The 21,830-nt window shown below is 41.1% G+C and overlaps 1 protein-coding gene across 3 annotated transcripts in view; it reads left to right on the top strand.

Annotated features, from left to right (window-relative positions):
• The window catches only part of EVI5 (ecotropic viral integration site 5), a 157,318-nt gene that overhangs the window by 119,268 nt on the left and 16,220 nt on the right, over positions 1 to 21,830 (top strand). For all 3 annotated transcript variants that reach the window (XM_090047684.1, XM_090047683.1, XM_090047685.1), the window contains one exon: positions 7,560 to 7,655. In XM_090047684.1, the coding sequence (XP_089903810.1) occupies positions 7,560 to 7,655 (96 nt within the window). The remainder of the gene's footprint in view (positions 1 to 7,559; positions 7,656 to 21,830) is intronic.

Below are 21,830 nucleotides of genomic sequence, written 5' to 3'. Positions count from 1 at the left end.
TGAGTTTTTATATCTGCTGCCTTCCACTCAAAATCACCCACTGGTGAGTTGAGAAACTGTGGACTGAAATTTTGAACAGTGATAACAATTTTAAGAAAACTGCACTCGTTCACATGTTAGTTTGGCTGCTCTGGACAAAAGGTAACATCACTCCCTCTTGGCACATTTCAGGCAAATTCAGAGAATTTGTTGCATCTCCCCTTTCTTCAACTATGTATAAACTTCTCCAAGAATAACTATAAAAGAAATCTATGATTGTGCTAGTGTCCTCTCCCATGGTTTAAACTGGTAATGGTGGCTCTCTAGAATTAGAGCCCTTTGCTGACCTCTGTTTAATAACTTTTCCAAGTACTTACTGTTAAGTAAAGAAATTGTTTCCATCTTTTCAAGTTACAGGAAACCTTCTTTTTTTTTTTCACTCTTATCAATAGTGGTATGTGATGTTAGTGATGTGTTTTTTGAAAGTCTAGAATGAGTCACTCTGAAGTCACTGAAAGGCCACTAGTCACCACATTTACCCTTCTTAATAAACTTAATTTACATCTTTAATGCAAAGTGTCTTTACCACACAGCAAGAGTTTAAAAAGCCTCCTCTGATAGCAGTGAAAAGTAAGCTGAGGCAGATTATTGCTATGTAGACAGTTCTAAATCAGTGAAAAAACACTTCGGAAGGAAAAGAACTTCCTTTCATCTGCTACTGATCCAATAACCTAACATAATATGCTGATTGCCTCTGATTTGGCTCTATAAACCATTGTTTATATTATACTAAACCCATAGATTTGCATACAAAAAATGTTCAGAAATTTTCTTCTGCTGTTCAGGGTAGACTCTGCATATTTTAACTGTGGAGTTTAGCCCACACTCAGATAATCATGAATTTCAGCTGGGATTGTTCATGTGCCCTTTGTGGCACTAAACATCTGGAGCTGAGACTGAAATGGCTGACATTATCTCCGGTTTGATTTCTTGCCAGGCCTAACTGTATGGCTAAGGCCATTGCAGGTTTAGAACATTTTTCAGTGTTTATTTATGCCTTCCTTCATCTTTGTTGTTATCACTGTTATATTAATGGTGGGCAGTTTGCACAGTTGCATATTTACTTTGTTCGTACCAGGGTCTTCATTTTTGGTCCTGGCTAATGGAAAAAGAATAAAATAAAAACAAATCTATGGAACGAAATAAATATTTAAACACTTGTATTACTGGCACCTTATTCCTGTTTATTTTGCCTGGATAAAGCCCTTTGAATTCAATGATTGCTTGAGGCTTAGGGTGTTCACTTTGATTTACCAAAAGAAGGCAGAGAGTGTGGCTTGGTTACCATGCACCTTTAAGGCTGGTTGCTTGCTCTTAAGAAATTAGTGGGACTTCTTAGATCAGTGGGGTCTTGGGTCCTGACATTCAGTCATGAAAGCCAACTCCTGATAAGTTTCTGTTACTACAGTAAACTGGTGTATTCGTTCGCTGGTGTTCAACTATTCTTATTGCAAAAAAAGTTCTAATTTTAGAAATGTTTAGATTTAGCAAATATTTTCTTAAATGTTTTCACTGTCCTGATAACATACATATTGATTGCTGTGTCTGTTGTGGATATTTCATTTGTTTTCTAAACGTACGTTTTAAGCGTGTATAGACCAAGCACTCTGCACTATGTCGTGACCTTGTCTAACACCACAGATTTTCTGTAATAGTACTCCCAAAGTAAAACCCACATCCTACGCATAACCTTAGATTTTTTGAGACCTATGCAGAGAAAGATTACTAATTGTTTACGTTATTTCCTTTAATGGTGCATGATATTTCTACCTTAAACTTTAAGATTCCATTTAGAATTCACAAGTTCACGTTTCCCTTCATTAATGAACTGTTTCAATTCTGAAGTATTTAATATTTCAAACTAAGTACTTGTTTAAAAAACAAAATTCACATAAAGAAAAAAACCCCAAATCCTTAACATTTAATATTAAATGTGGTTGGCCTTTCACAGTGTAAAGCCATTGGACGATGAGCTGAAAGCACTGATCAAAGATGTAGGTAGTCACAGGCAAGCTGGTAGATGCAGCAAACTTCCTTCCAGCTGCTTCAGAAGTGGTGGTAGGCTGTGAAGAAAATCTCATCAGACCTTCCTTATATGGTACAATAGTGACTACAGTGTTGGAATTTCAGGGTGCAGGATTAAAATGGAGGCAAATACAGAGTCAAGAGAGCCATCCTCTGTGGTGGCTTCAGGTGTGTTTAAAACAGACAGTTTAAATAGGAAAATGTATATCATTTTTTACAACTGATGCAGTTCTCTGTATTTTGATATCAACCCTGATTTGGGTACTTTTTTCCATTATGCTGCTATTTGCATGGCAAATTAGTTATATTGTATTATTTCAGGGGAGCTATAAAGATTTTGGCATCTGTCTAGTAGATAGCTGGAGAAGGTCAGATAAGTAAGCTTGGGTGTGCTTAGGTCCATGTTTTAAATAACCTTAAATTGCCTTAATTAAGCTTCAGAGTTAACTGCCTTCATTATCAAATTGGGATTAATACCTCAATTATTTGGAAATGCAGCAAGGAAAGTCAAATTTAATTTGGTGAGCTGCAGAACACTTGGCAACTATAGCATACTACCAAGTACAAGTTCAGCAACAGAACATCTCATTAGATTCTTTTTTATGCATTTCAAAAAACTAACAAAAAGTATCTCTCATTTCCTTAAGCTAGATAGATCCTTGTCTGAAATCAAGATTCATATTGTTGCAGACTCTAAGATGCACCATTCTTAAGTCGTCACTGAAAAAAATCAAATTTGGGAATGGTTTGGTGCCATTCCTGTTGTAATTAATTAACATATTAGAGGTTTTTAAGCCAACACTCCACAACCTACAGGTCACAGTGACCCAGTTTGTGTCAGAGGCAGGTACCCAGCTGCCACAACCCTTTCTCTGAATGACAACACTGGAGAGGAAAGCATTTTGAAAGGTTTGAAGTTGTAATGCAAACTCCTGGTTCCTCACTGATGTAAAGCTTTCATGGAGTAGCATTTGTGATTTAATGTCATGCATCTCATCTCAGGTTAGCTACAAGAAATTCCTTTCCATTCTATGGCTTGGAGACCTAGCCTTGGTTATTTATAACCCCTTGACTACAGAAACGTGCTATCTGGCAATGACAGTCTCAGCACCTGAACAGCAGCAGTACAGAATTTTGTAGTTTGTCACCTTATCACAGACTGCCACAAATGCATCAAATCTATTTCCAATTTTAGGATTCCTGTGGAATTTCAAATCAAGTTTAGGGTCTCAAACTACTCCATGTTCTAAGTCTGCGTCACCTAACATTCCAGGATGAAGACCATGGTATACAACTTTTGGTATTTTCTTCTGGCACCATGGAAATCTCTATACCATACTAAGGATAAAACACATCTCTGTGGGAGACTCAACTTTTTGAGGGGCTCGTCTGAGACTGGAATGAACTTTCCCAGGAAATAAAGGCCCATCACAAGCTCATTAGTCATGTTTAGGGACCTACTTAGTTTGCGGTTTCACAGAAAACACAAAATTGGGCATTGTCTGAGAAGACCGCAAAATAAAATTAAAAAACCCCATGCTAAAAATAAAATGCTGGCACCCCAGTGGGGACCAGTAGTCCTCATGGTTGCTGCTGCCTGGCCTCACAGCCTGCCAGGCAGGAGGAAGTTGTGAAAGGGAACTATTTGCATAAAATGGCTCTAAATACATAATAAGATGATTTTATACCTTACTATAACCTTACAATTCAACCATTTGTATTTGTAGTACCTTGTAATAAAACACAAGGCCATAAGTAACTGAAACTAGAATTATCCAATGCTTTTTGCAGCAAGCCAAGTGTACTGACATCTGACTTGCTGTGTTTTGTGTTGCAAGAGGAAGTTACAGAATGATTCTTTGTAAAGTGACTCTGTAGAAAATATTGTGGGCTTTCCCTTTTGTATCAATTACCTCCATGGTCAATATGCATAGTACTATGAGAAATGCTCTCCTAATTAGCAGGCCTGTATATTCTGTAAAATCTGAAAGACAAGCTGGAACCATTCCTTCCCTTGTATTATCACCTGTGGTGAGCATTCTTAGACCCTAAATAATTATGTGTTTAGTGAGATCTAAGTAACTGACTAGGAATAAGGTAAATAATTCTCCTGCTCACAAAGGACTAAAATCCAGCTCATTTTGTCACAGCTGCTAACTGTACCATTACAAAGTATGAAAAGCAGTAAAAAATTGTTACTCAACGATCTGTTGACTATACTAAAAGGCACCCATATCCATTATTCATAGTAGAGCCCTCCCTCAGTTTAATGTTGCTGTATAATAGCATGGTTTATGGATCATATAACTTGCATGGTATTTAAGAAAAACAAATTTAATAGAAATGCCAAACTGGCTTAAGAACTGAAGATGGGGAAGACTAGTACAGTGATACTCATTCATATTTCTGTTATTACAAGGAGCTGCTCTAACATAAGTTGGCCTGAACTAATAGATGATTCCTGATAAAGTGAGATGACAATATTTTATGTAGAGACCTGAGCTGCCTCTCTTCCAGAGTGCAGTCTAGGTTTTTATTTTTTTCCACTTTTCCGGTGCTCTTGCTCTCCAAGAAAGGGTATAAAATTGAGCAGTTTCTGCTTATTATTTATTTTAAAAATGGTAGGAAGACTTCTATAGAGGGGGCAGTCAAATTCTGAGTTTTGTTTGCTTTTAAAATAGGCTGGACAAATAAATGCTGAAGATAAAGGAGGGAATTGATTATAATTCGGGCTGCAGAGCTGTTTAATTACTGTTGGATTTAAATATCAGATGTAGAGTAACCAAGAGCATGATGGTAAAAGATATATAATTTTACAGAGTTCAGAAATTGCCTCTAAAATATTGACAACTGGTAGGATCTAGCAAGAGAGAGAGAGAGAGAGAGAGCCGTGTTAGTTTGAAGTCAGGCCGAAGGCACCTTGAGTTGACCTTGCCTTCTGCTTGACTTCATACTAACTTGGCTAACTATTTCTCAACTCATTGGATGGCTGTGTGCTCAGCTGAATGAAATGGCCGGCAATCAATCCGCACAAGATTGCTAGGTGTCATCCTGCTTGGCCTTCTGGGCCTTCTGCCTGATAAGATCTAAGATACAAAGTGTCTTAGAGGCTCCTTCTGTTATGCCATTAAATTTGAAAGCTCACTAGCATGAGCTCAGCCTGCTGATCTTGCCCTCAATTTTCTGGTATCTGTTATGTTATAAATCTAGTATTTCATAGGTATCTGTGTAAAAAAAACCAAACCCTATAAATACTTTTTACTTTGTTTTGTTTTTTTGAAGAACAGCTAAAACTTCTTTCTCTTCACTCCCTAATCGAGCAGCACCACTTTAAAGGGAATTAAACAATGTGAGTTGCAACCTGAGTCTGCTGTGAAATGGTGCAAACAAAATGGAGAGAAGTTATTTTAAAATAGATTAATTCATGTATTTATACTTTAACATTTAAATCAGCTTTTGATTTTTACTTTCTTCTCATTTATAGTCCTAAATTATCAAAAATGTTTTATATTTTAGCTTTCTAATTGTTTGCAGAAATGTAGACTGTAAATAACCATTAAAATTTAATGCTTAAACTTCATATTTATCTATAACATTAAAAAAGCAAGTTAAAGTACCCCTGAACATCTTTACTGGGACAAAATGATTGATAATCAAATAACCTCTGCTTTTATAGGAATTAACACTTCATCTTAATATACTTAATAAATCAAACCAGTAACACTTGTGTCATTTTAAAACGTATTTGTTATACAGTTTATTCATTACCAATTTTATTCAAAAGCTCTAGGGCACAAATTACTGAGTTTTTTAAATTGGGTTGATACTCTGATTTTTTTTTTTTTTTAAATGCCATCCTTTAAATTACACCATTCTGTTTATAGCTACTCATTTGTGCGTAAAGACACATTTTTCTGAGAATTTTAATTTAATTTGTTAAAGTTACAATTATTTAAAAATGGAACCTGCAAGATATTCAGTCTCTAATCTTTTTTGGAAACTTTTTTCTGACAAATGACTGATTTATGCCTTAAATTTTCATGTATGTAAAGAAGTTGGAGGCAGAACTGTAATTCATCAAAGTTTAGTAGTGGGCAGAAAATCCAATCTTATCCATTATATTCAGTTTCTACCTGCATTTTCTATAATATACAAAGAGATGGAAGGTGCTGATGCCAAAGATGGATGTTATTTTGCTGCTAGGGGCACTCCACCATTACTGGAATATTAGTCACTGCTTACTATTGTTTTCAATGGAACAGAAAACCATGGGGAAGAGGCCAGTCCTATGTACTATGCCTATCAAATTGAAAGGGGAGAGATCTACCATAAGCTTTGGTTCAGTAGGGTGCAGAAGTATGGGTATCTTAATTGATAAGGTTCTAGCACTACAAGCTCTCAAACCTGTACAGCTAAAATCTCTTCTGTACTTGGGAACTGTGGCTGCCTGTGGTGAAACAAGGCTTGTCAGAGGGCCAGGGTAGATTTTGCACCTTAGACTAACTGCATCAGAGATATATAAGCATCAGCTTACTTTTACTGGATGCAAAGAAGGAAAATAAGACTAGTTCCAGGCTCCTCCCTAACCCCAGCAGTTGCAGGCACCGTTGTGTTTGTGACAGGCAAGGCCAGCTCATTCCATGCTGAGGAACCTGCAGCTGCAGGGGGCCCTGTAGCCAACGCACTCCGCGTTGCCACCGCCACCGGCTTCATGTGCAGTCGCTTGCCACCCTCACCACTGTTGCCACCACCGCCAGCTTCACATCTACCTACTCACCATCCCCCACTGCCAATGCCACCACTGGCTTCTTTGGCCACTTGCTGTCACCTTCCCCCCTCTCCCCCCCAGCTGTCGACACTGGTGCCAGCTTCACATCTGGCCACTCGCCCTGCCCCCTGCTTTCCCCTTGCTGTTGATGCCGCTGCCAGCTTCACATCCAGCTGCTCTCTCCCCCCCTCTCCTCCTACCACCAGGGGGACCCAAAACTATATCTCACAGGGGACTCCAAAAAGCTGTGGCCCAGCCTTGGTGACATGGAAGGTACAGACAGACCGACTCTCATATACACTTCAGTGCCTCACCTCCAATTCCTTTATTCATCACATTTAGGGTGATACTTAAACTAGGAATTCCATAGAAAATTCAGTTAAAGGGACTTAATGTTTGGCAAGTGTGATTATTCCCTGACATATATCCCAAAATAAAAGGAAAGTTACATTTTTCTCATTTGGACACAGAAAGCAAGATAATGGCTATGTGAATGTAGATGGTTGCTGTTCACTAGAAACTGACAACTAAAACGTTACACAAGGCACTGTACCATCTTTACAGATAACAGCTTTTGGTTCTGGCCAGCCTAAGTCAGATTTAAACAAGTGGCTAGGAGTAAAGAGTTCTGTATCCTATATGCTTGAATCATTCAGTCTCTTAAAATAAGACTACATATAACCATAAAGATTATTAATATGGTTTCTTTTGCTCTTAATAAAAACAGAAAGAAGAAGGAAAAATTCAAGGGCAGCTTAATAAATCTGACTCTAACCAGTATATCAGAGAACTGAAAGATCAGATAGCAGAACTGAAGCAGGAGGTAAGTGATAAAATACTGCCATCTTTGCTCACTTAAATCTTTTATCCTAGTATTTTGTAAGCACAGCAGTTCTTGCTGATTTATGATCAACTATTACAGCTTCATTAAAACATTTCTTTAACCTAGTATTATAAATATAACATTCTAGTTTTTCTGAACTTAGTCCTTTTTTGGTAAAGTGTAAGGAATCACTGTTTGTATTGATTAAATCTTTTACCTAATGATACATAAATGCTGAGCCTAGGAATTGCACATCCATTTTTTCTGAATTTTCATGAGATTGTAGGGAAGAATTGAATATGTTGCTGTTGTATGCATTAGGCACTGCTATGCTTATAAGGTTAACTCAATTAAACGACACTGCATTGTGCCATCATAGAGTCCATGTGCAGATTTGTGGTATTTACCGTTGTGTGGAAAGGTTTTTTATATGGTAGTATTACTGAGATTGCTAAAAAGGATGCTTGCTTAATGTCAGTTAACAGATTTCTTAGTTCTAGAAACTGTCAAAACCTTGAACCTATGAAATTCCTTTCTTCAGATTCCCTTGATTATAATCATGGCAATTTTCTGTTAACTAGAAAGATCAGAAGAGTGCGAAAGCTTATGTAACCCAAACACTGACTGGTTCATTTCAGTTTATCTCATATTGTGAAGAAATTTCTTTATCTAAACCCTGTGCAATGGTGCAACATACCCAGTCATCTCTTCTGTTTTGGACTACTTCTGCACACTTTCCAAATACATAGCTTTGATTATCTTAATATCTGAATGGATTGCGTTGTTCTACAATATTAACTCTCTCAGTTGCCTTACTGTTCCTGAGGCTTTTACCTTAAATAATCACATCACTTATACCATGCTGCTGTTCGGGTTTTCTTAATGTGTATGTAGTGTACTAGTAGACACCATCTTAAAAGGCTCAGCCTTTTTAGGACCAGTCCCTAGAGGATTATAATATAGTAGTGAATCTTGTAGTGCTCTTTGTATTGTAGATAAAGGACTTCAGTCTCTTGAGCCCATCAGTTCCAGCACCTTTAGCAAGCATTAAATTCACTTAAAAATAAATTTAAAATCAATACCCTGCCTTCTTGCATTAAAGAATTGTAATATGTTTAAATGGATACAGTTAACTTCCTCATAATCCCAACCATCTTTCAGAAGTCTTCTTGCTTTCAGAATTTCTGGGGTATGTATATTGTGCAAAACCTTTAGGAGCAGCTAAGAGATAGTGTCTTACTCTGGAAGATTTAAACAGTGTGCGGGGACAAAAAGGGAGAAGAAACCAATGAATATTAGTTTATCACTTTTTGGACAATTGTTAGGTGAATACAACTTTCTCTTTGTAACTGTCTGGTGAAAGTCAAATGGTTGAGTAACATTTTTGACAAAACCGCACCAGGGTGTAGCAAACTACTGAAGGCAAAAATGGATGTAAGTTGATATGAATGGCTCAGAATAAGGACGGGGTTTATGGGGTAAATTATAATTACCTAGACTTACCACTGGTGAATCTGTTTAGAAATATATTAATATTAAGCAACTAGAAATACCGTTAGAGCCATATCTTCCCTCAGTTAATGCCCGTTGTAGTAGGATGTAAATTCAAAGCACAGTAGCTGTCCCATGAATAATTCCATGTGTGGATTCTTGTTCCAGAATTGGGGGGTATTTCTACACCAGACAATGTAGTATGGATTTCCTAGCTGGCTCTGCTTGAGCTTTTTCAGATAATAGGAGCATGTTAGCCCAGGTAGAATACTGCACTAACAGTTCTGTTGCTTTCATTGCCTGAACTAGCTGGGGTACCTTAACACAATATTACATTGCGATATATACAATACCCAGAGTGCCTCAATGTATTTCCAAAGTGGGTGGTTAAGTAGGAATCTGGCATTCTTATTGTAGAATAAGACTGACCATGCAAGGAGTTTTTTGGAAGCAACTAACTGGCAACAGTAACTGACAATAAGTCTATGTGTAGACAAGCCTTTAGTTCTATAGAATTAAACATTTAAAGGTATTAGCAACACATTTTTCATGTGAATGGCCTTCAAGCCCTTGAATAACTATCTTCCCAAAATCAATGGCAACTTGTTTTTATTCCTCGTTATAATAAAGTTGTTATATACTAATAAGTAAATTACTACTAAGTATATCTTAAAAGTTATTTTAAATGAAAGCTTAAGCGGGTAGAATATTTTTTACATGATGCCTTTTATTTTGAATTCCCACTTAAATATTTGGTAGCAGTAGGTGATCGAAGACCAGAATACATTTAGTATATGCATGTTAAAACCAGTACTACTAAGAAGTGTTGAATTAGTCTCTGTTTAACTGCTAAGGAAATAACTTTCCTTGCATTTATTTTCTTGCAGAAAAAAATCTTAAAGCAGGAGTAATATGAAGAATACAATTGCCTTTTTAGGTCCTCGGTGTTCAAAATTGTTTCTTTGTAGAATTGACAGGTATCTATGAACTATAGAAATTCTTAATAAAACTCTGTACTGAAAGGAAGGGTCCTTTAACTGTGTCACCATTAATGGCTACACTCTTAAGTTAACTGATCTTTTGACTCTACTTCTCCAAAAATTCATAGAGACGTTAAGAATGAATTTGCAAATTCATCTTCCTGAAGATAGAGCAATGTTGTACATGACAGGTTGACCACAACCTCTCAAACAGCTTGAATGGTCACAGGGGATTAGGCAGAATTCATGGAATCTGTGTGAAATTACCTCAAGTATACATTATTGATATGTAAGCTACACATAAAGTGAAAGCAAAAGCCATACGTATAGAAAACCTGAGATTGAGGTAGATTTTTCAGTTAGCATAAAGTGACTACCCCAAATGACTTCAGTTTAACTATGCTGCCTATCATCATCAGAGACTCTGATCCAGCGTGTCTTCAGTGGACTTCAGGTGGAATAGAGACACATTCATAAGTGCTTATTGTTTATTTTAGTTTAGCTTCCCTCTCCCCCCAGTAACAATATTGAAGTGTTTACAACAGGAAAACTAAGTAAAAAATCATTTTATAGTGGGAAAAGTGGTTGGACTAACAGAGAATTTCAGTACATGAGATTACAGACTAAATCGTTTTAAAGCAGCTCTAGGATTTGCAATGTATAGTAGGTATTCAGAAGCATAGCCAGGTGGCTCTGCATCCTGGGCAGCTGTTCAATGCTTGGGGCAGCACCAGCTGTTGTGCTATCAATTGCAGCACTGTGATTAGCCCCAGCTGTGGTTGGTAGTGACTATTTTTGCACCCATCACCCCACCCAGGACCCCCCTTCTCACAAAGGCGGCTCCCAGGACTAGCCTTATTGTCATCCACCACCTAGGTATTGTTGTTGATTGAAAAAATGAATATTTAGAACAGGGGTGACAAACCTCTGACACAGATCCCACAGTTGGCATGGGCAGCCTCTGTATGTCTGGGGAAGGGACAGGCAATACAGCAGCAGATAGGGAAGCAGAAAGCAGAGTAGTGGATCAGGCACAGGAAGGGCATTGGAGTGGCAACCAGGGAGCTCACGGGGCTTATTTTGCAGCACTCCTGCCAAAAACATTGGCTATTTCTGATCTAGAACTTCTTCATTTTAATATCAGATTCTAAATACCATCATATTAGGGCTCCTATTAACTGAAACCTGAACTTCTGGTCAGGAACTCCTTATGAACCATTCCTTTGAAATAATATGCATCTTTATACTTTATCTCCAACTGTTTTTTGGGGGTTTTTTTGATTGCCATTAGTAAGCCAGAACAGTTATTGAGCTTACTGCATTGGCTGGTATTTGCCCTTCCTGCGTTTTTTTTTTTTTCTGGAGATCAATCTTCCAGGCTCCCAATCCATAGAGATTTTACTTAATTTACTTCATGCTACCTCAGCCAGAACATTGCTCTCATTTCGGGTGGGGAGAGGAGGGGGTGTCCATCAACCACCTCATCCTGTAAGAATTCACCAGTAGCACTGTCTGGATCACTGCAGAGGCAATGCATGTGACCAGGACAGGACAAGCCCTTTAGGAAGTCATCTTCCTTTGTTTCTTTCCTGTGCTGATAAAAGCAAGGACCTCAGAGGATCCTAAGAGATCTCCCCTATGAGGTTCTGATCTACTAGTATAAAAGCTTATCAGACAGCTGGAAATCTAACGGCGTCAAGTTTCACACCTCAAAACTACAACTTAGAAGAAACAGTAGTCTCCAAAGAGGTCTGCAAAACATCCAGTTGGCAGTCTCCGCACATTTCACCAGGTCCTACCAGATGTGATGTTTTCAAATTCTGAATTTGGTTGACAGTTCTATGGTCTCTCCTAACTCGCTCTTTTACTCTTCCCTCTTTCTTAGCAAGAATGAGGTACAAAAAATGTTTCTACAGATGACAGACTTCTGATCTCTATGGGAATAGATCATTTGAATGAATGCTGCAAGATTTCTTATAAGAGGAAGCCTCTGGTTTGTATTTAATCCCATCTGGGTGCATTGTGGAAGTATCTTGACTGAAACTGTAGTGCAGCTCCAGGGCTTATTTGGGAGGGCTGTACAGAAAGGTATGAAATACTAAGTTTTTGATGCTATGGGGAAAGAGCAACTCACCAGTCCAGTCTCAAGACCAGGCTGTGGTTTTAAGAAGTCTTATGTGCAATAAATTCAAATTATTTGTCCTTCCCTGTTGTTGGGTAAAACACACCCACATGCAGGAAACTGGCAAGATACCATAGAAAACTGAACTGATTGCACACACTGATGTCAGATACACAGGTAATAGAACTGAAAAATGTACAAGTTTTTTCTAATCTTTCAATTGCAATAATTTAGTTATAAATAGACAAATTATTTTTAATACCTGCATTTTCTTATAAATTGGTATCCTTCTGTTTCCTTTACATCTAGCCAGTAATTTCATTTGTGTGCTGGATTGTAAATTGGCATTTTTACTTAGTTTTCAGCTCACTAGCCAACTGTTTTAGGAAGCCAAATACCCAGAGTACAAGAACACTGGAGACATGGTCAATATTGTGGATCGTTCTCTTTGTACAAATATCTTTTCTAAGAGAACACAAAGAAGTTCATCTAAAGAGTACTTGGAAATACCCATAATTTTTAGTTGTTCAGCTGTAGTGAGGTTTATTAAAAAACTCATATCTTTAAATTCTTCACAGCAACTAAAATTTTACTCATTTTACAAATTGCTCACAAATGTCTAACCTAAGTATTCTCTCCATTTAGTCATTTCACTTGACATAGCTTGTTAAGAGTCTGTAGTCAAGCATTAATTCTGCTGTGCATCAAACAAATACCACTTTAAACTCTTTACAGGACAGCCAATCATGTTCTGTCCTTTAACTGTTTTCTAGGTGAGCAGTGCAGCTGTAGGAATGAACTGTGTATAGGGAAGTAAAGATGGCCAATTATTCTACTTCAGAATTTTTTCCCTTAAAACCTTTACTGTAAAAAGCACCCATGTAAGTTTACTCTGCAGTTCACAGAGTAAACTTACATGACTCCTTTTTATAGTATGAGTGGAATACACTTATTCCTCCTGGTCAGGTCACTTTATTGGGCATCTGGTTTTATAAGTTGACTCCTTACAAATTTAGTGTTGCAGGTTGGAATTGTAGTGTAAAAATCTACTTGTATTTAGGATTGTCCCTTGTTCAGACCTCAATATCCTTCAACACTATTAACAGCCTCTAGACTTGGGCATTAGACCTATTATAATCAGCAGTGCAAAGCCTGTTCCCATTTCCTTTTTCCCTTCCAAGTCTTTCCTGCCTGAAAGTCTCCAGTTTCCTCCTATGCTCTTATCATTAGGATTACTTCAAGGGACTGTCCCCTTTCTAACTTAGATCATAAAACGGGGCGGCAATTATTTTGGCTGGAGGGCTGCTTAATGAGTTTTAGTGAGGCAGCAAGGGTAGCCCTGCCCCTTGGCAGGTGCCCTGCCCCCTGGTCGCCATCTTTTAACCAGAAGTCTCGCACCCAAACCCCTGACCTTTGCCACTAGAAGTCTCTCCCCTTGCCCAGGAAGTACTCCTTTTGGCAGTGGGGTTTCCTTGTATATTGTGTGTGGTGGTGTGGGGGGTGTGAGTGCAGTGCGGGTGTAAGGTGGGTGTGGGGTGCATGTGGGTGTAGTTGAGGTGTGAGGTGTGTGGGACTGCTGGATACATATGTGGGGTGTGGGTATATTGCAGGTGGTGTGTGTGGAGGGGGTATGGGTGGGGTATATATGTGGGATGTGTGGAACCTGCATATGTGTGTGGGTGTGAGGGGGTGTGGGTGTATAAGTGTGGGTATATGTGTGGATGTGTGTAGAGGGTGTGGGCTTTTGTGGTTGAGGTGTTTGTATATGGGCATGGTGGGAGTTGGGTATGTGTGTGGGATGTATATGGTGGGGTGTGTGAGTGGGGTGTTTGGGACTGTGTTGGATGGGTATAGTGGGGGGGTAGGGTGTGTGAGGGGGCATGGGTGCATGCATGTATTGTGGGTGGGTTGGGTGTGTGTGCACGTGTCGGGGGCTTCCCCCCCACTTGCTCTTTGTGATGTGGCTGAGCCCAGCCCCCCCATGGATAGGAGAAAGGCAGGGGAATCAGTGCTGCCTGCCCGGCTTGCAGTGTGCTGCAAAGGGCAGCAAAGTAGTTGCCACCAGTGGGTAGCAAGAGAAGCCCCTGTAAGAGGGGAGGGGTGGCAGAGAGCTGAGCCCAGCACTGCTGGTTCTCTTGGTGTCTGTGCCACACCTGCCTGGTGGGTCTGCAGCAGATGCTTCTGCTGCTGTTGCTTCCATCTCATGTGCCTGCCCAGCAGGGCTGCACCAAGCTCATATTGGTTCCTGCTGCTCCCCCTCCCCCCCCCCTCCACACACACACCTGTCCCATGCCTGCTCCGTAGGGCTTTGTGAGCAGCCAAGCTCCTTCATGCCCATCCCCTCTTCATCCACACGCTCCCATGCCTGGGATAAGCAGGACCTGAGTAAGCTGCTGGCAGAGCCCACTCTACTCCCCTCGACACTGTAGCTTCCCCTCCCTATCTGCTGCCCAGAGTACTCCAGCAGGCACAGGAGGAGGAATTGCTGGAGGCTGGAGGATCCCAGCAGTTCCCTTGGCGGCAGCAGCAGCAGCATCCTTGCTCAGAAGCTGTGTGTGCTGGCAGTGCTGGCACCCTCCAGCAAGAGGGGCTGGGAGCACAGCACTTTCTGCCCCAGCCAGGATGTGGCCCCATGCAGAGCACACCAGAGACAGCCACCAACAAGGCCTGATGCAATTAATTACTGGGTGCCTCCCTGCAAGCCAGATCCAGTCAGCTGGCAGGCCAGATGTGGGCCATATTTTGCCCACCCCTGTCATTAAAGAACGTTTGTTAACCCTGTTGGTAATAGTGATTAAATTCACAAGACTGATCCCTGACTTGTGTCCCTAAGGAAGTAATAAATAATGAGCTGTACATTTTAATCAGTAATGATATGTTCTACATTGATATGGTTACTCTGTTTCTGCTGATGTATTTAAGTGGCACTAATATGCTTGCAATGTAAGGTTTCTGTTCTCATAGTTAACTGATTTATTAAACCACTTCTTTCCCTTGGATGCTAGCATATAAGTGATATTGATTTTTCATAGATTTCATAGACATTAGGGCTGGAAGGGACCTTGGAAGATCATCGAGTCCAGTCCCCCGCCCAAAGGGCAGGAAGTCAGCTGGGGTCATAGGATCCCAGCAAGATAAGCATTCAGTTTTGCTCTTGATGGTGTTCAGTGTAGGTGCTTGAACCACCTCTGATGGCAGGCTGTTCCAGACCTTGGGGGCTTGGACAGTAAAGAAATTCTTCCTTATGTCCAGCCTGAAACAGTCTCACAGTAGTTTATGACCGTTTGACCTCGTCATCCTTTGGGGCGCTCTGGTGAACAAACGTTTCCCCAGATCCTGGTGATCACCCCTGATAAACTTATAGGTGGCCGGAAGATCGCCCCTGAACCTGCGCTTTTCCAGGCTAAAGAGCCCCATAGTGCTCAGCCTGTCATCGTAAGGTCTGTTTTCCTGACCTCTGATCATGCGCGTGGCTCTTCTCTGGACTCTCTCAAGCTTCTCCACATCCTTTTTGAATTGTGGAGCCCAAAACTGGGCGCAGTACTCTAGCTGCGGCCTCACCAAGGCCGAGTACAAGGGGAGAATGACGTCTCAGGATTTGCTTGAGAAGCATCTATGGATGCAAGCCAGCGTTTTGGTTGCTTTAGTAGCCGCAGCATTGCACTGCAGGCTCATGTTCATTTTGTGGTCAATCATGACCCCCAAGTCTTTCTCCCGTAGTGCTAGCCAGCATAGCACTGCCGAGCCTATAAGGATGCTGCAGGTTTTTCTTCCCAAGGTGGAGAACCTTGAATTTTTTCAGTGTTAAACACCATCAGGTTCTCATCCGCCCATTTGCTGAGCCTGTCCAGATCAGCCTGGATCACCTGCCTGTCTTCTGGTGTGTATGCTTTGCCCCAAAGTTTGGTGTCATCGGCGAACTTGTCAGCCTTAACTCTAATCGTATAATTATCAGATACTGTAAGAAATGGTTACCTTGTAAATCACATGGGAACTTTGGCCGTGTGTAAATGAAATGAGAGACATGTTTGCACAACACTTTAAAGTGGGATAAATGCTTTTGCACTGCTTTAATGGTGTCAGTGTTTGCACACCTTGGCAGCATGTCATGCATTAATTCCAGTTGCTGTAGGAAATTCGGTAGCATAATGTGCCTTATGTGACTTGGAGTGCAGCAAACTGAAACGTATAGATTCATAGATGCTAGGGTCAGAAAAGACCTCAACAGATGATTGGGTCTGACCCCCTGCCTAGGCAGGAAAGAGTGCTGGGATCAGATGATCCCAGCCAGATGCCTATCTAGTCTTCTCTTAAAAACCCCCCAAGGTAGGGGGGAGCACCATCTCCCAGAAAAGCCCGTTCCAAATTTTGGCCACCCTTACTGTGAAGTTTTTCCTAATATCTAGCCTAAATGTGCCCACTGTCAGTTTGTGACCATTGTTCCTTGTTACCCCAAGAGGCACCCTGGTGAACAGAGCATCTCCAATCCCTTGCTGCATTCCCTAATGAATTTGTAGGCAGCCATGAGATCACCTCTCAGCCTTCTCTTGCAGAGGCTGAAGAGGTCCAGGTCCCTCAGTCTCTCTTCATAGGACTTATCCTGTATAAGCCCCTACCCATGTGAGTGGCCCTCCTCTGGACCCTCTCAAGTCTATCAACATCCTTCTTGAAGTATGGTACCCAAAACCGGATGCAGTACTCCAACTACAGTCTGACCAGTGCTGCACAGAAGGGTAGTATCACCTCTTTGTCATGCATCTGCTGTTGTATGATAAAGTGTGGTTAGCTTTGCTGATGATTTCGTCATGCTGACTCATGTTCATCTTGGAGTCCACTATGACTCTCCGAGATCCCTTTCTGCTTCTGTGCTGCTGACAGGGTCACTTCCCAGCCAGTAGGTATGCTAGATATTTTTGTGTCCCAGGTGCAGCAATCTGCATTTGTCCTTGTTGTACTGTATCCTATTGTGTACTGCCTGCTTTTCTGACCTGTCCAGGTCTGCCTGTTCTCTACCCTCCAGAGTGTGCACTTCATCCCACAATTTAGTCTTGTCTGCAAGTGTGGAGAGTACACTTCACACCCACATCCAAGTCGTTGATGAAGATATTGAAGAGTACAGGTCCAAGGACCGAACCCTGCAGGACCCCACTACCCACATCCTTCCAGGTCAATACTGACCTGTGTACTACCACTCTCTGGGTGTGACTGCTAAGCCAATTTGCCACCCACCAGACCATGTAAACATCAATGTCACAGCCTCTTAATTTATTTATGAGAATGAGATGAGATACTGTATCAAAGGCCTTGATAAAATCCAAGAAAACGACATCCACCTCTACTCCTGCATCTAAGCATTTTGTGACCCTGTCATAAAATGAAACCAGATTGGTCAGGCATGATCTGCCTGCTACAAATTCATGTTGGTTACCCTGCTGCATTATTTTTCCCAATGGACTCCCACAGATACTGTCCTTCATAATCTTTTCAAAGACTTTTCCAAGGATGGAGGTGAAATCGACTGACCTATAATTACTCAGATCCTCCTTCCTCCCCTTCTTGAAAATAAGGACCACTTTGGCCCTTTTCCAGTCTTCTGGGACCTGACCCAAGTGCCATGAGTGCTCAAACAGCCGTGCCAGTGGTTCTGCTATGACACCAGCCAATCCATCAGTACTCTCGGATGCAGCTCATCCAAGCCTGCTGACTTGAACGCATCCAGTCCATCCAAGTGACTCCGTACCAAGTCAGCGTCAACAGTTGGTGGGCTGGTGTCCCTCTGATCCCCGTCTAAGAACCCATTAAGAGACTTATCTTGAACCCTGTTCAAGAACACTGAAGCAAAAAAATCATTGAATAGCTCAGCCTTGTCCCCCCTGTCTGTCATTAATTGCTCCTGCTTGTTCAGTAGGGGTCCTATGCTGCCCTGCACCTTCCTTTTACTCCCTACATACCTAAAAAAAAGACTTTTTGTTGTTTTTAATTTGCGTTGCCAGCCTCAGTTCTGTAGTTGCTTTGGCCTTTCTAACTGCCTCCCTGCAAGTATGGGCCAAGTAAGTATACTCCTCCTTGGTAGCTTCTCCCTGCTTCCAACCCCCTATACGCCTTCTTTTTGCCCTTAGATTCCCCTAGATTTCCCTATTTAGCCAAGTAAGTTTTTTGGCTCCCTTCCCCCTTTTCCCTTGTACTGGAGTCGTCTCCCTCTGCGCCCAAAGGATCTCTTCCTTTAGGAACGACCACCCTTCCTGGATTCCCATCTTGCCAATACTCCTATCCTGCAGTGCATCACTGACTAGACTCCTAAGCACACTGAAGTTAGATTTCCTAAAGTCAAGCACTTCCCCCACTACTGGTTATCTTACCCACCCTGTGCTATATGGTGAAATTGATTGATTGGTGGTCACTTTCCCCAAGATGACCGTGAATCTGCAGCCCCATTTTATCTGCACATGCCCTTTAAGGCTAAATACGGACATTTGGGGAGGTTAAATCAGGTTCAAAATGGCTGCCCAATTTAAACTTGGCTTGTCCCAGTGCCGGTCTTACGTTTATGGACCTGATCTCAGTGACCAGAAATCAGTCTAAGCCTGTAGCTGTACAGAAGTTCCATGTGCACAAACCAGTTTTTAAAAATTGTGAAACCTGATTTAAGATAAACCTGGATCCATGTAGTATCAAACTTACTTGCTTTAGGTTAAACCAGTGCATGGAATTACTGTATTCTTTCCCTGTGTAGCCCCAAGCCTGGGAAAACCAAGCCTCCAGCCCCAAGGTGGTGCATTTCACACATACCCCCTTGCATTAGGCTGGTTTTTGCCCCCCAGGCTCCTGGCCCCTCGCCGACTCCCACTGGCCGGTCCTCCCCCGCCTCCATCCCATGAGCCACTCTGGGTGCAGCTGCCTTTATCAGTGTTCACCACTGCCAGAGCTGAGCAAATAAGTCCTGGTGGGGAGAGGAGTGGGAAGGATGGAGTTGTAGGTTCACTAGGAGGGTCAGGGCCTAAAAAATAGCCAGTGGTCCCCCCAAACCCTGCTGGATCCTGCAAGATCCTCTGATCCCACCAGACCCTCCCAGATCTCAGCAACACTGTGTGGGTCGCACCTGCCCCCCCCATCCCCTGGCAGACCCCTGACCTCCTCCCCAGCCTGCTTGCCCCCCCAGCTGCTCTGCTAGCCCCCCATCCCAACTTACCTGATAGGCTGCCATTTTGAACAGGCTTAACTTCCCCCCAACTCCCCCAAATGTCTGTGCTTAACCTAAGAGGCAATAAATTTACTAGGGACCATGATTCTAAGCATACAGTGTGAATGCAACTTTTGCCACATGTTTTTTACCTTCAAGTAGATATCCTGATAACTTCCTGCCACCTTTAGTAAAAGGTAATCTATTAAAAAGATGCATGGAATGGTTGGGCTTGAACTGAGTTAAAGCTGCATTACAGGCAAACTAGGTATCTTAGAAATTGAAACTGTCCAGCCTAATGTATAATCACATACTCAAACTACAGTAGCAATTTCATGGAATCTGTTTTTTACTGCCTCTTTGCACTTTTTATTCACACTGAGTGGATTTAAATTATTTATAAACTGCCTACATTTTGGTTCAGTTTTATGCACTGCTCTTTGTACATTTAGTCGTTTTGTACGTATTACACAGCAGCTGTCTGCACTTCCTGCTGTATGTTGCAAGGCTTATGCCACCTAGATTACAGGAGTGAAACAAAAGATTAGAATTGACATTCTTACCCACAAAGACCACAAGATACCTTTGGAGACCGAAGCAAATTTAAGAATAGTGGTTTTTAGTCTCAGATTTTGTGATTTAGGGCTGAATTAATTTTAATGTGCCGTGCATGTAAAATTGTTTTTAATATACATTTTTTGGTAATATTTTTAGCTGTTTGTGACGCATCATTTTTAATTAAATGGAAAAACAGAGCAATCATTCACTCAGTAGAAAACACTTAACATTTTATTTACCTAATTGCATTTTTATACTCTTTATTTGTGCAGCATCTCAAAAGTGTCAGTTTATTCTCTCTGCAGTTTTCATGCCCACAGATTAGACTCTGCCTTACCTTGTTAAGGCATATAGTGGAGGGCTGTCCCCAATCCTCTAAGAGCAAGTACCCTCCTGAGAAGGTTTAATAGTCTATCTACCAGCTGGCTTTGTGGGGATAATAAGTTGTATTACATCAAAGGGTGCCAGAAGTTCAGTGCCTTTCCTAATACAGGGGTTGGCCCATATCAGTGAGGGGACCTTTCTGGCAGGCATGCCACAGATTTAGCCCTACACCCTCCCCAAGTGCCACTCTGTTCCCCTTTCACTGCCTGATTGGCTGATAAGCTTTCTGCTCCCTGCCCTATTTGTCACTATGCTGCCTCTCCCTTCTTCAATCTGCCATGTGCTACAAACAAAAGCTACTTGTGCTATACATGGTGCAGGCTGGCCTTGCCTGGCCTGCATTGTGTAGTTGACTTTCATAGTATTTTGGAACATTATGCAAAAATGCATAGATTTAGAAGGATACATGGTAAGAATAATAGGATTGTGCTGCATGTCCGAGTAGACAGGGGCAGGCAGTTATTCTGGGCAGAGGGTCGCTTACTGAGTTTTGGCAAGCCATCAAGGGCCATGTGACAGGCAGCCCAGGGCAGATTAATATTCATTTTCTAAACTTTTTAGGGGCCCCTCGGGCTGGATAGAATGGCCTGGCGGACCACATCCAGCTCCCGGGCCACATTTTGCCCACCCCTGGAGTAGCAGCTCTTTTTGAAAGAGTTGCAAGTAAATTGTCACTGTAGTTATATAAGGATCTGTTTTATTAAAACCCCAAATTCAAGAACTGTAACAGCTGATGATTCTATCAAACACCAGACAATGAGTTCTTGCTCTTAAGACACTACTCTGAAGCTCTTGTCTGCAGTCGCACCGTTTTTATGTATATATGATACAAATTTTAATTTACAAGACTTAATGGGATAAACAAGAAACTCTCAGTCTGCCTTTGAAGCTTAAGTTTCTGACTCCAGTCATGCCAGCTAGCAATTTTATACATTATCACTGAGGACGGTGAGCATGACTGTTGAAAAATCTGTTTAAAGATTTAATTTTTTAAACAAAGTATTTCTCTAGGCTGGTAGTTAAGAGCAACTTCTGGACCTCCAACTGGAGAACAGTCTAACAGTGAAATTTATACAATAGAGTTCTTGCATCTTTTGTAAAGATAGTCCTTGGTTACTTACAATTTTTAAGGGTTTACTTCCCCAATAAAATGGTTTAAATGTAGATTGTGTTTTCTTGCAGACAGAAATCACTTAACATCTTTAGTCTACATAAATAGCTGTTGCTGTCTACTTAAGTATTATTGATAACAATAATAATAGTTTTTTGGGGGGAATTTTGAATCTTTCAGTTCCTAAGTTAAGAGTGATTATTTTTGTTTGTTTGTTTGGAAGACTTTGTAGATCCTCATGTGTTTTCTAGGAGTTCAGGGTTGTTGCATGTTTATAAATGCCTTTATCTTAAAATTGGAAGGGCCAAGATACTTTAGAAGCTTCTGGTATTTTCTGTCCTACATAGCT

This window comes from Crocodylus siamensis, chromosome 5, assembly GCF_052110815.1.
Source record: "Crocodylus siamensis isolate JL-2025a chromosome 5, ASM5211081v1, whole genome shotgun sequence".
In the NCBI taxonomy this organism is placed as follows: Eukaryota; Metazoa; Chordata; order Crocodylia; family Crocodylidae; genus Crocodylus; species Crocodylus siamensis.
This window is presented reverse-complemented; position numbering and strand designations above follow the sequence as displayed.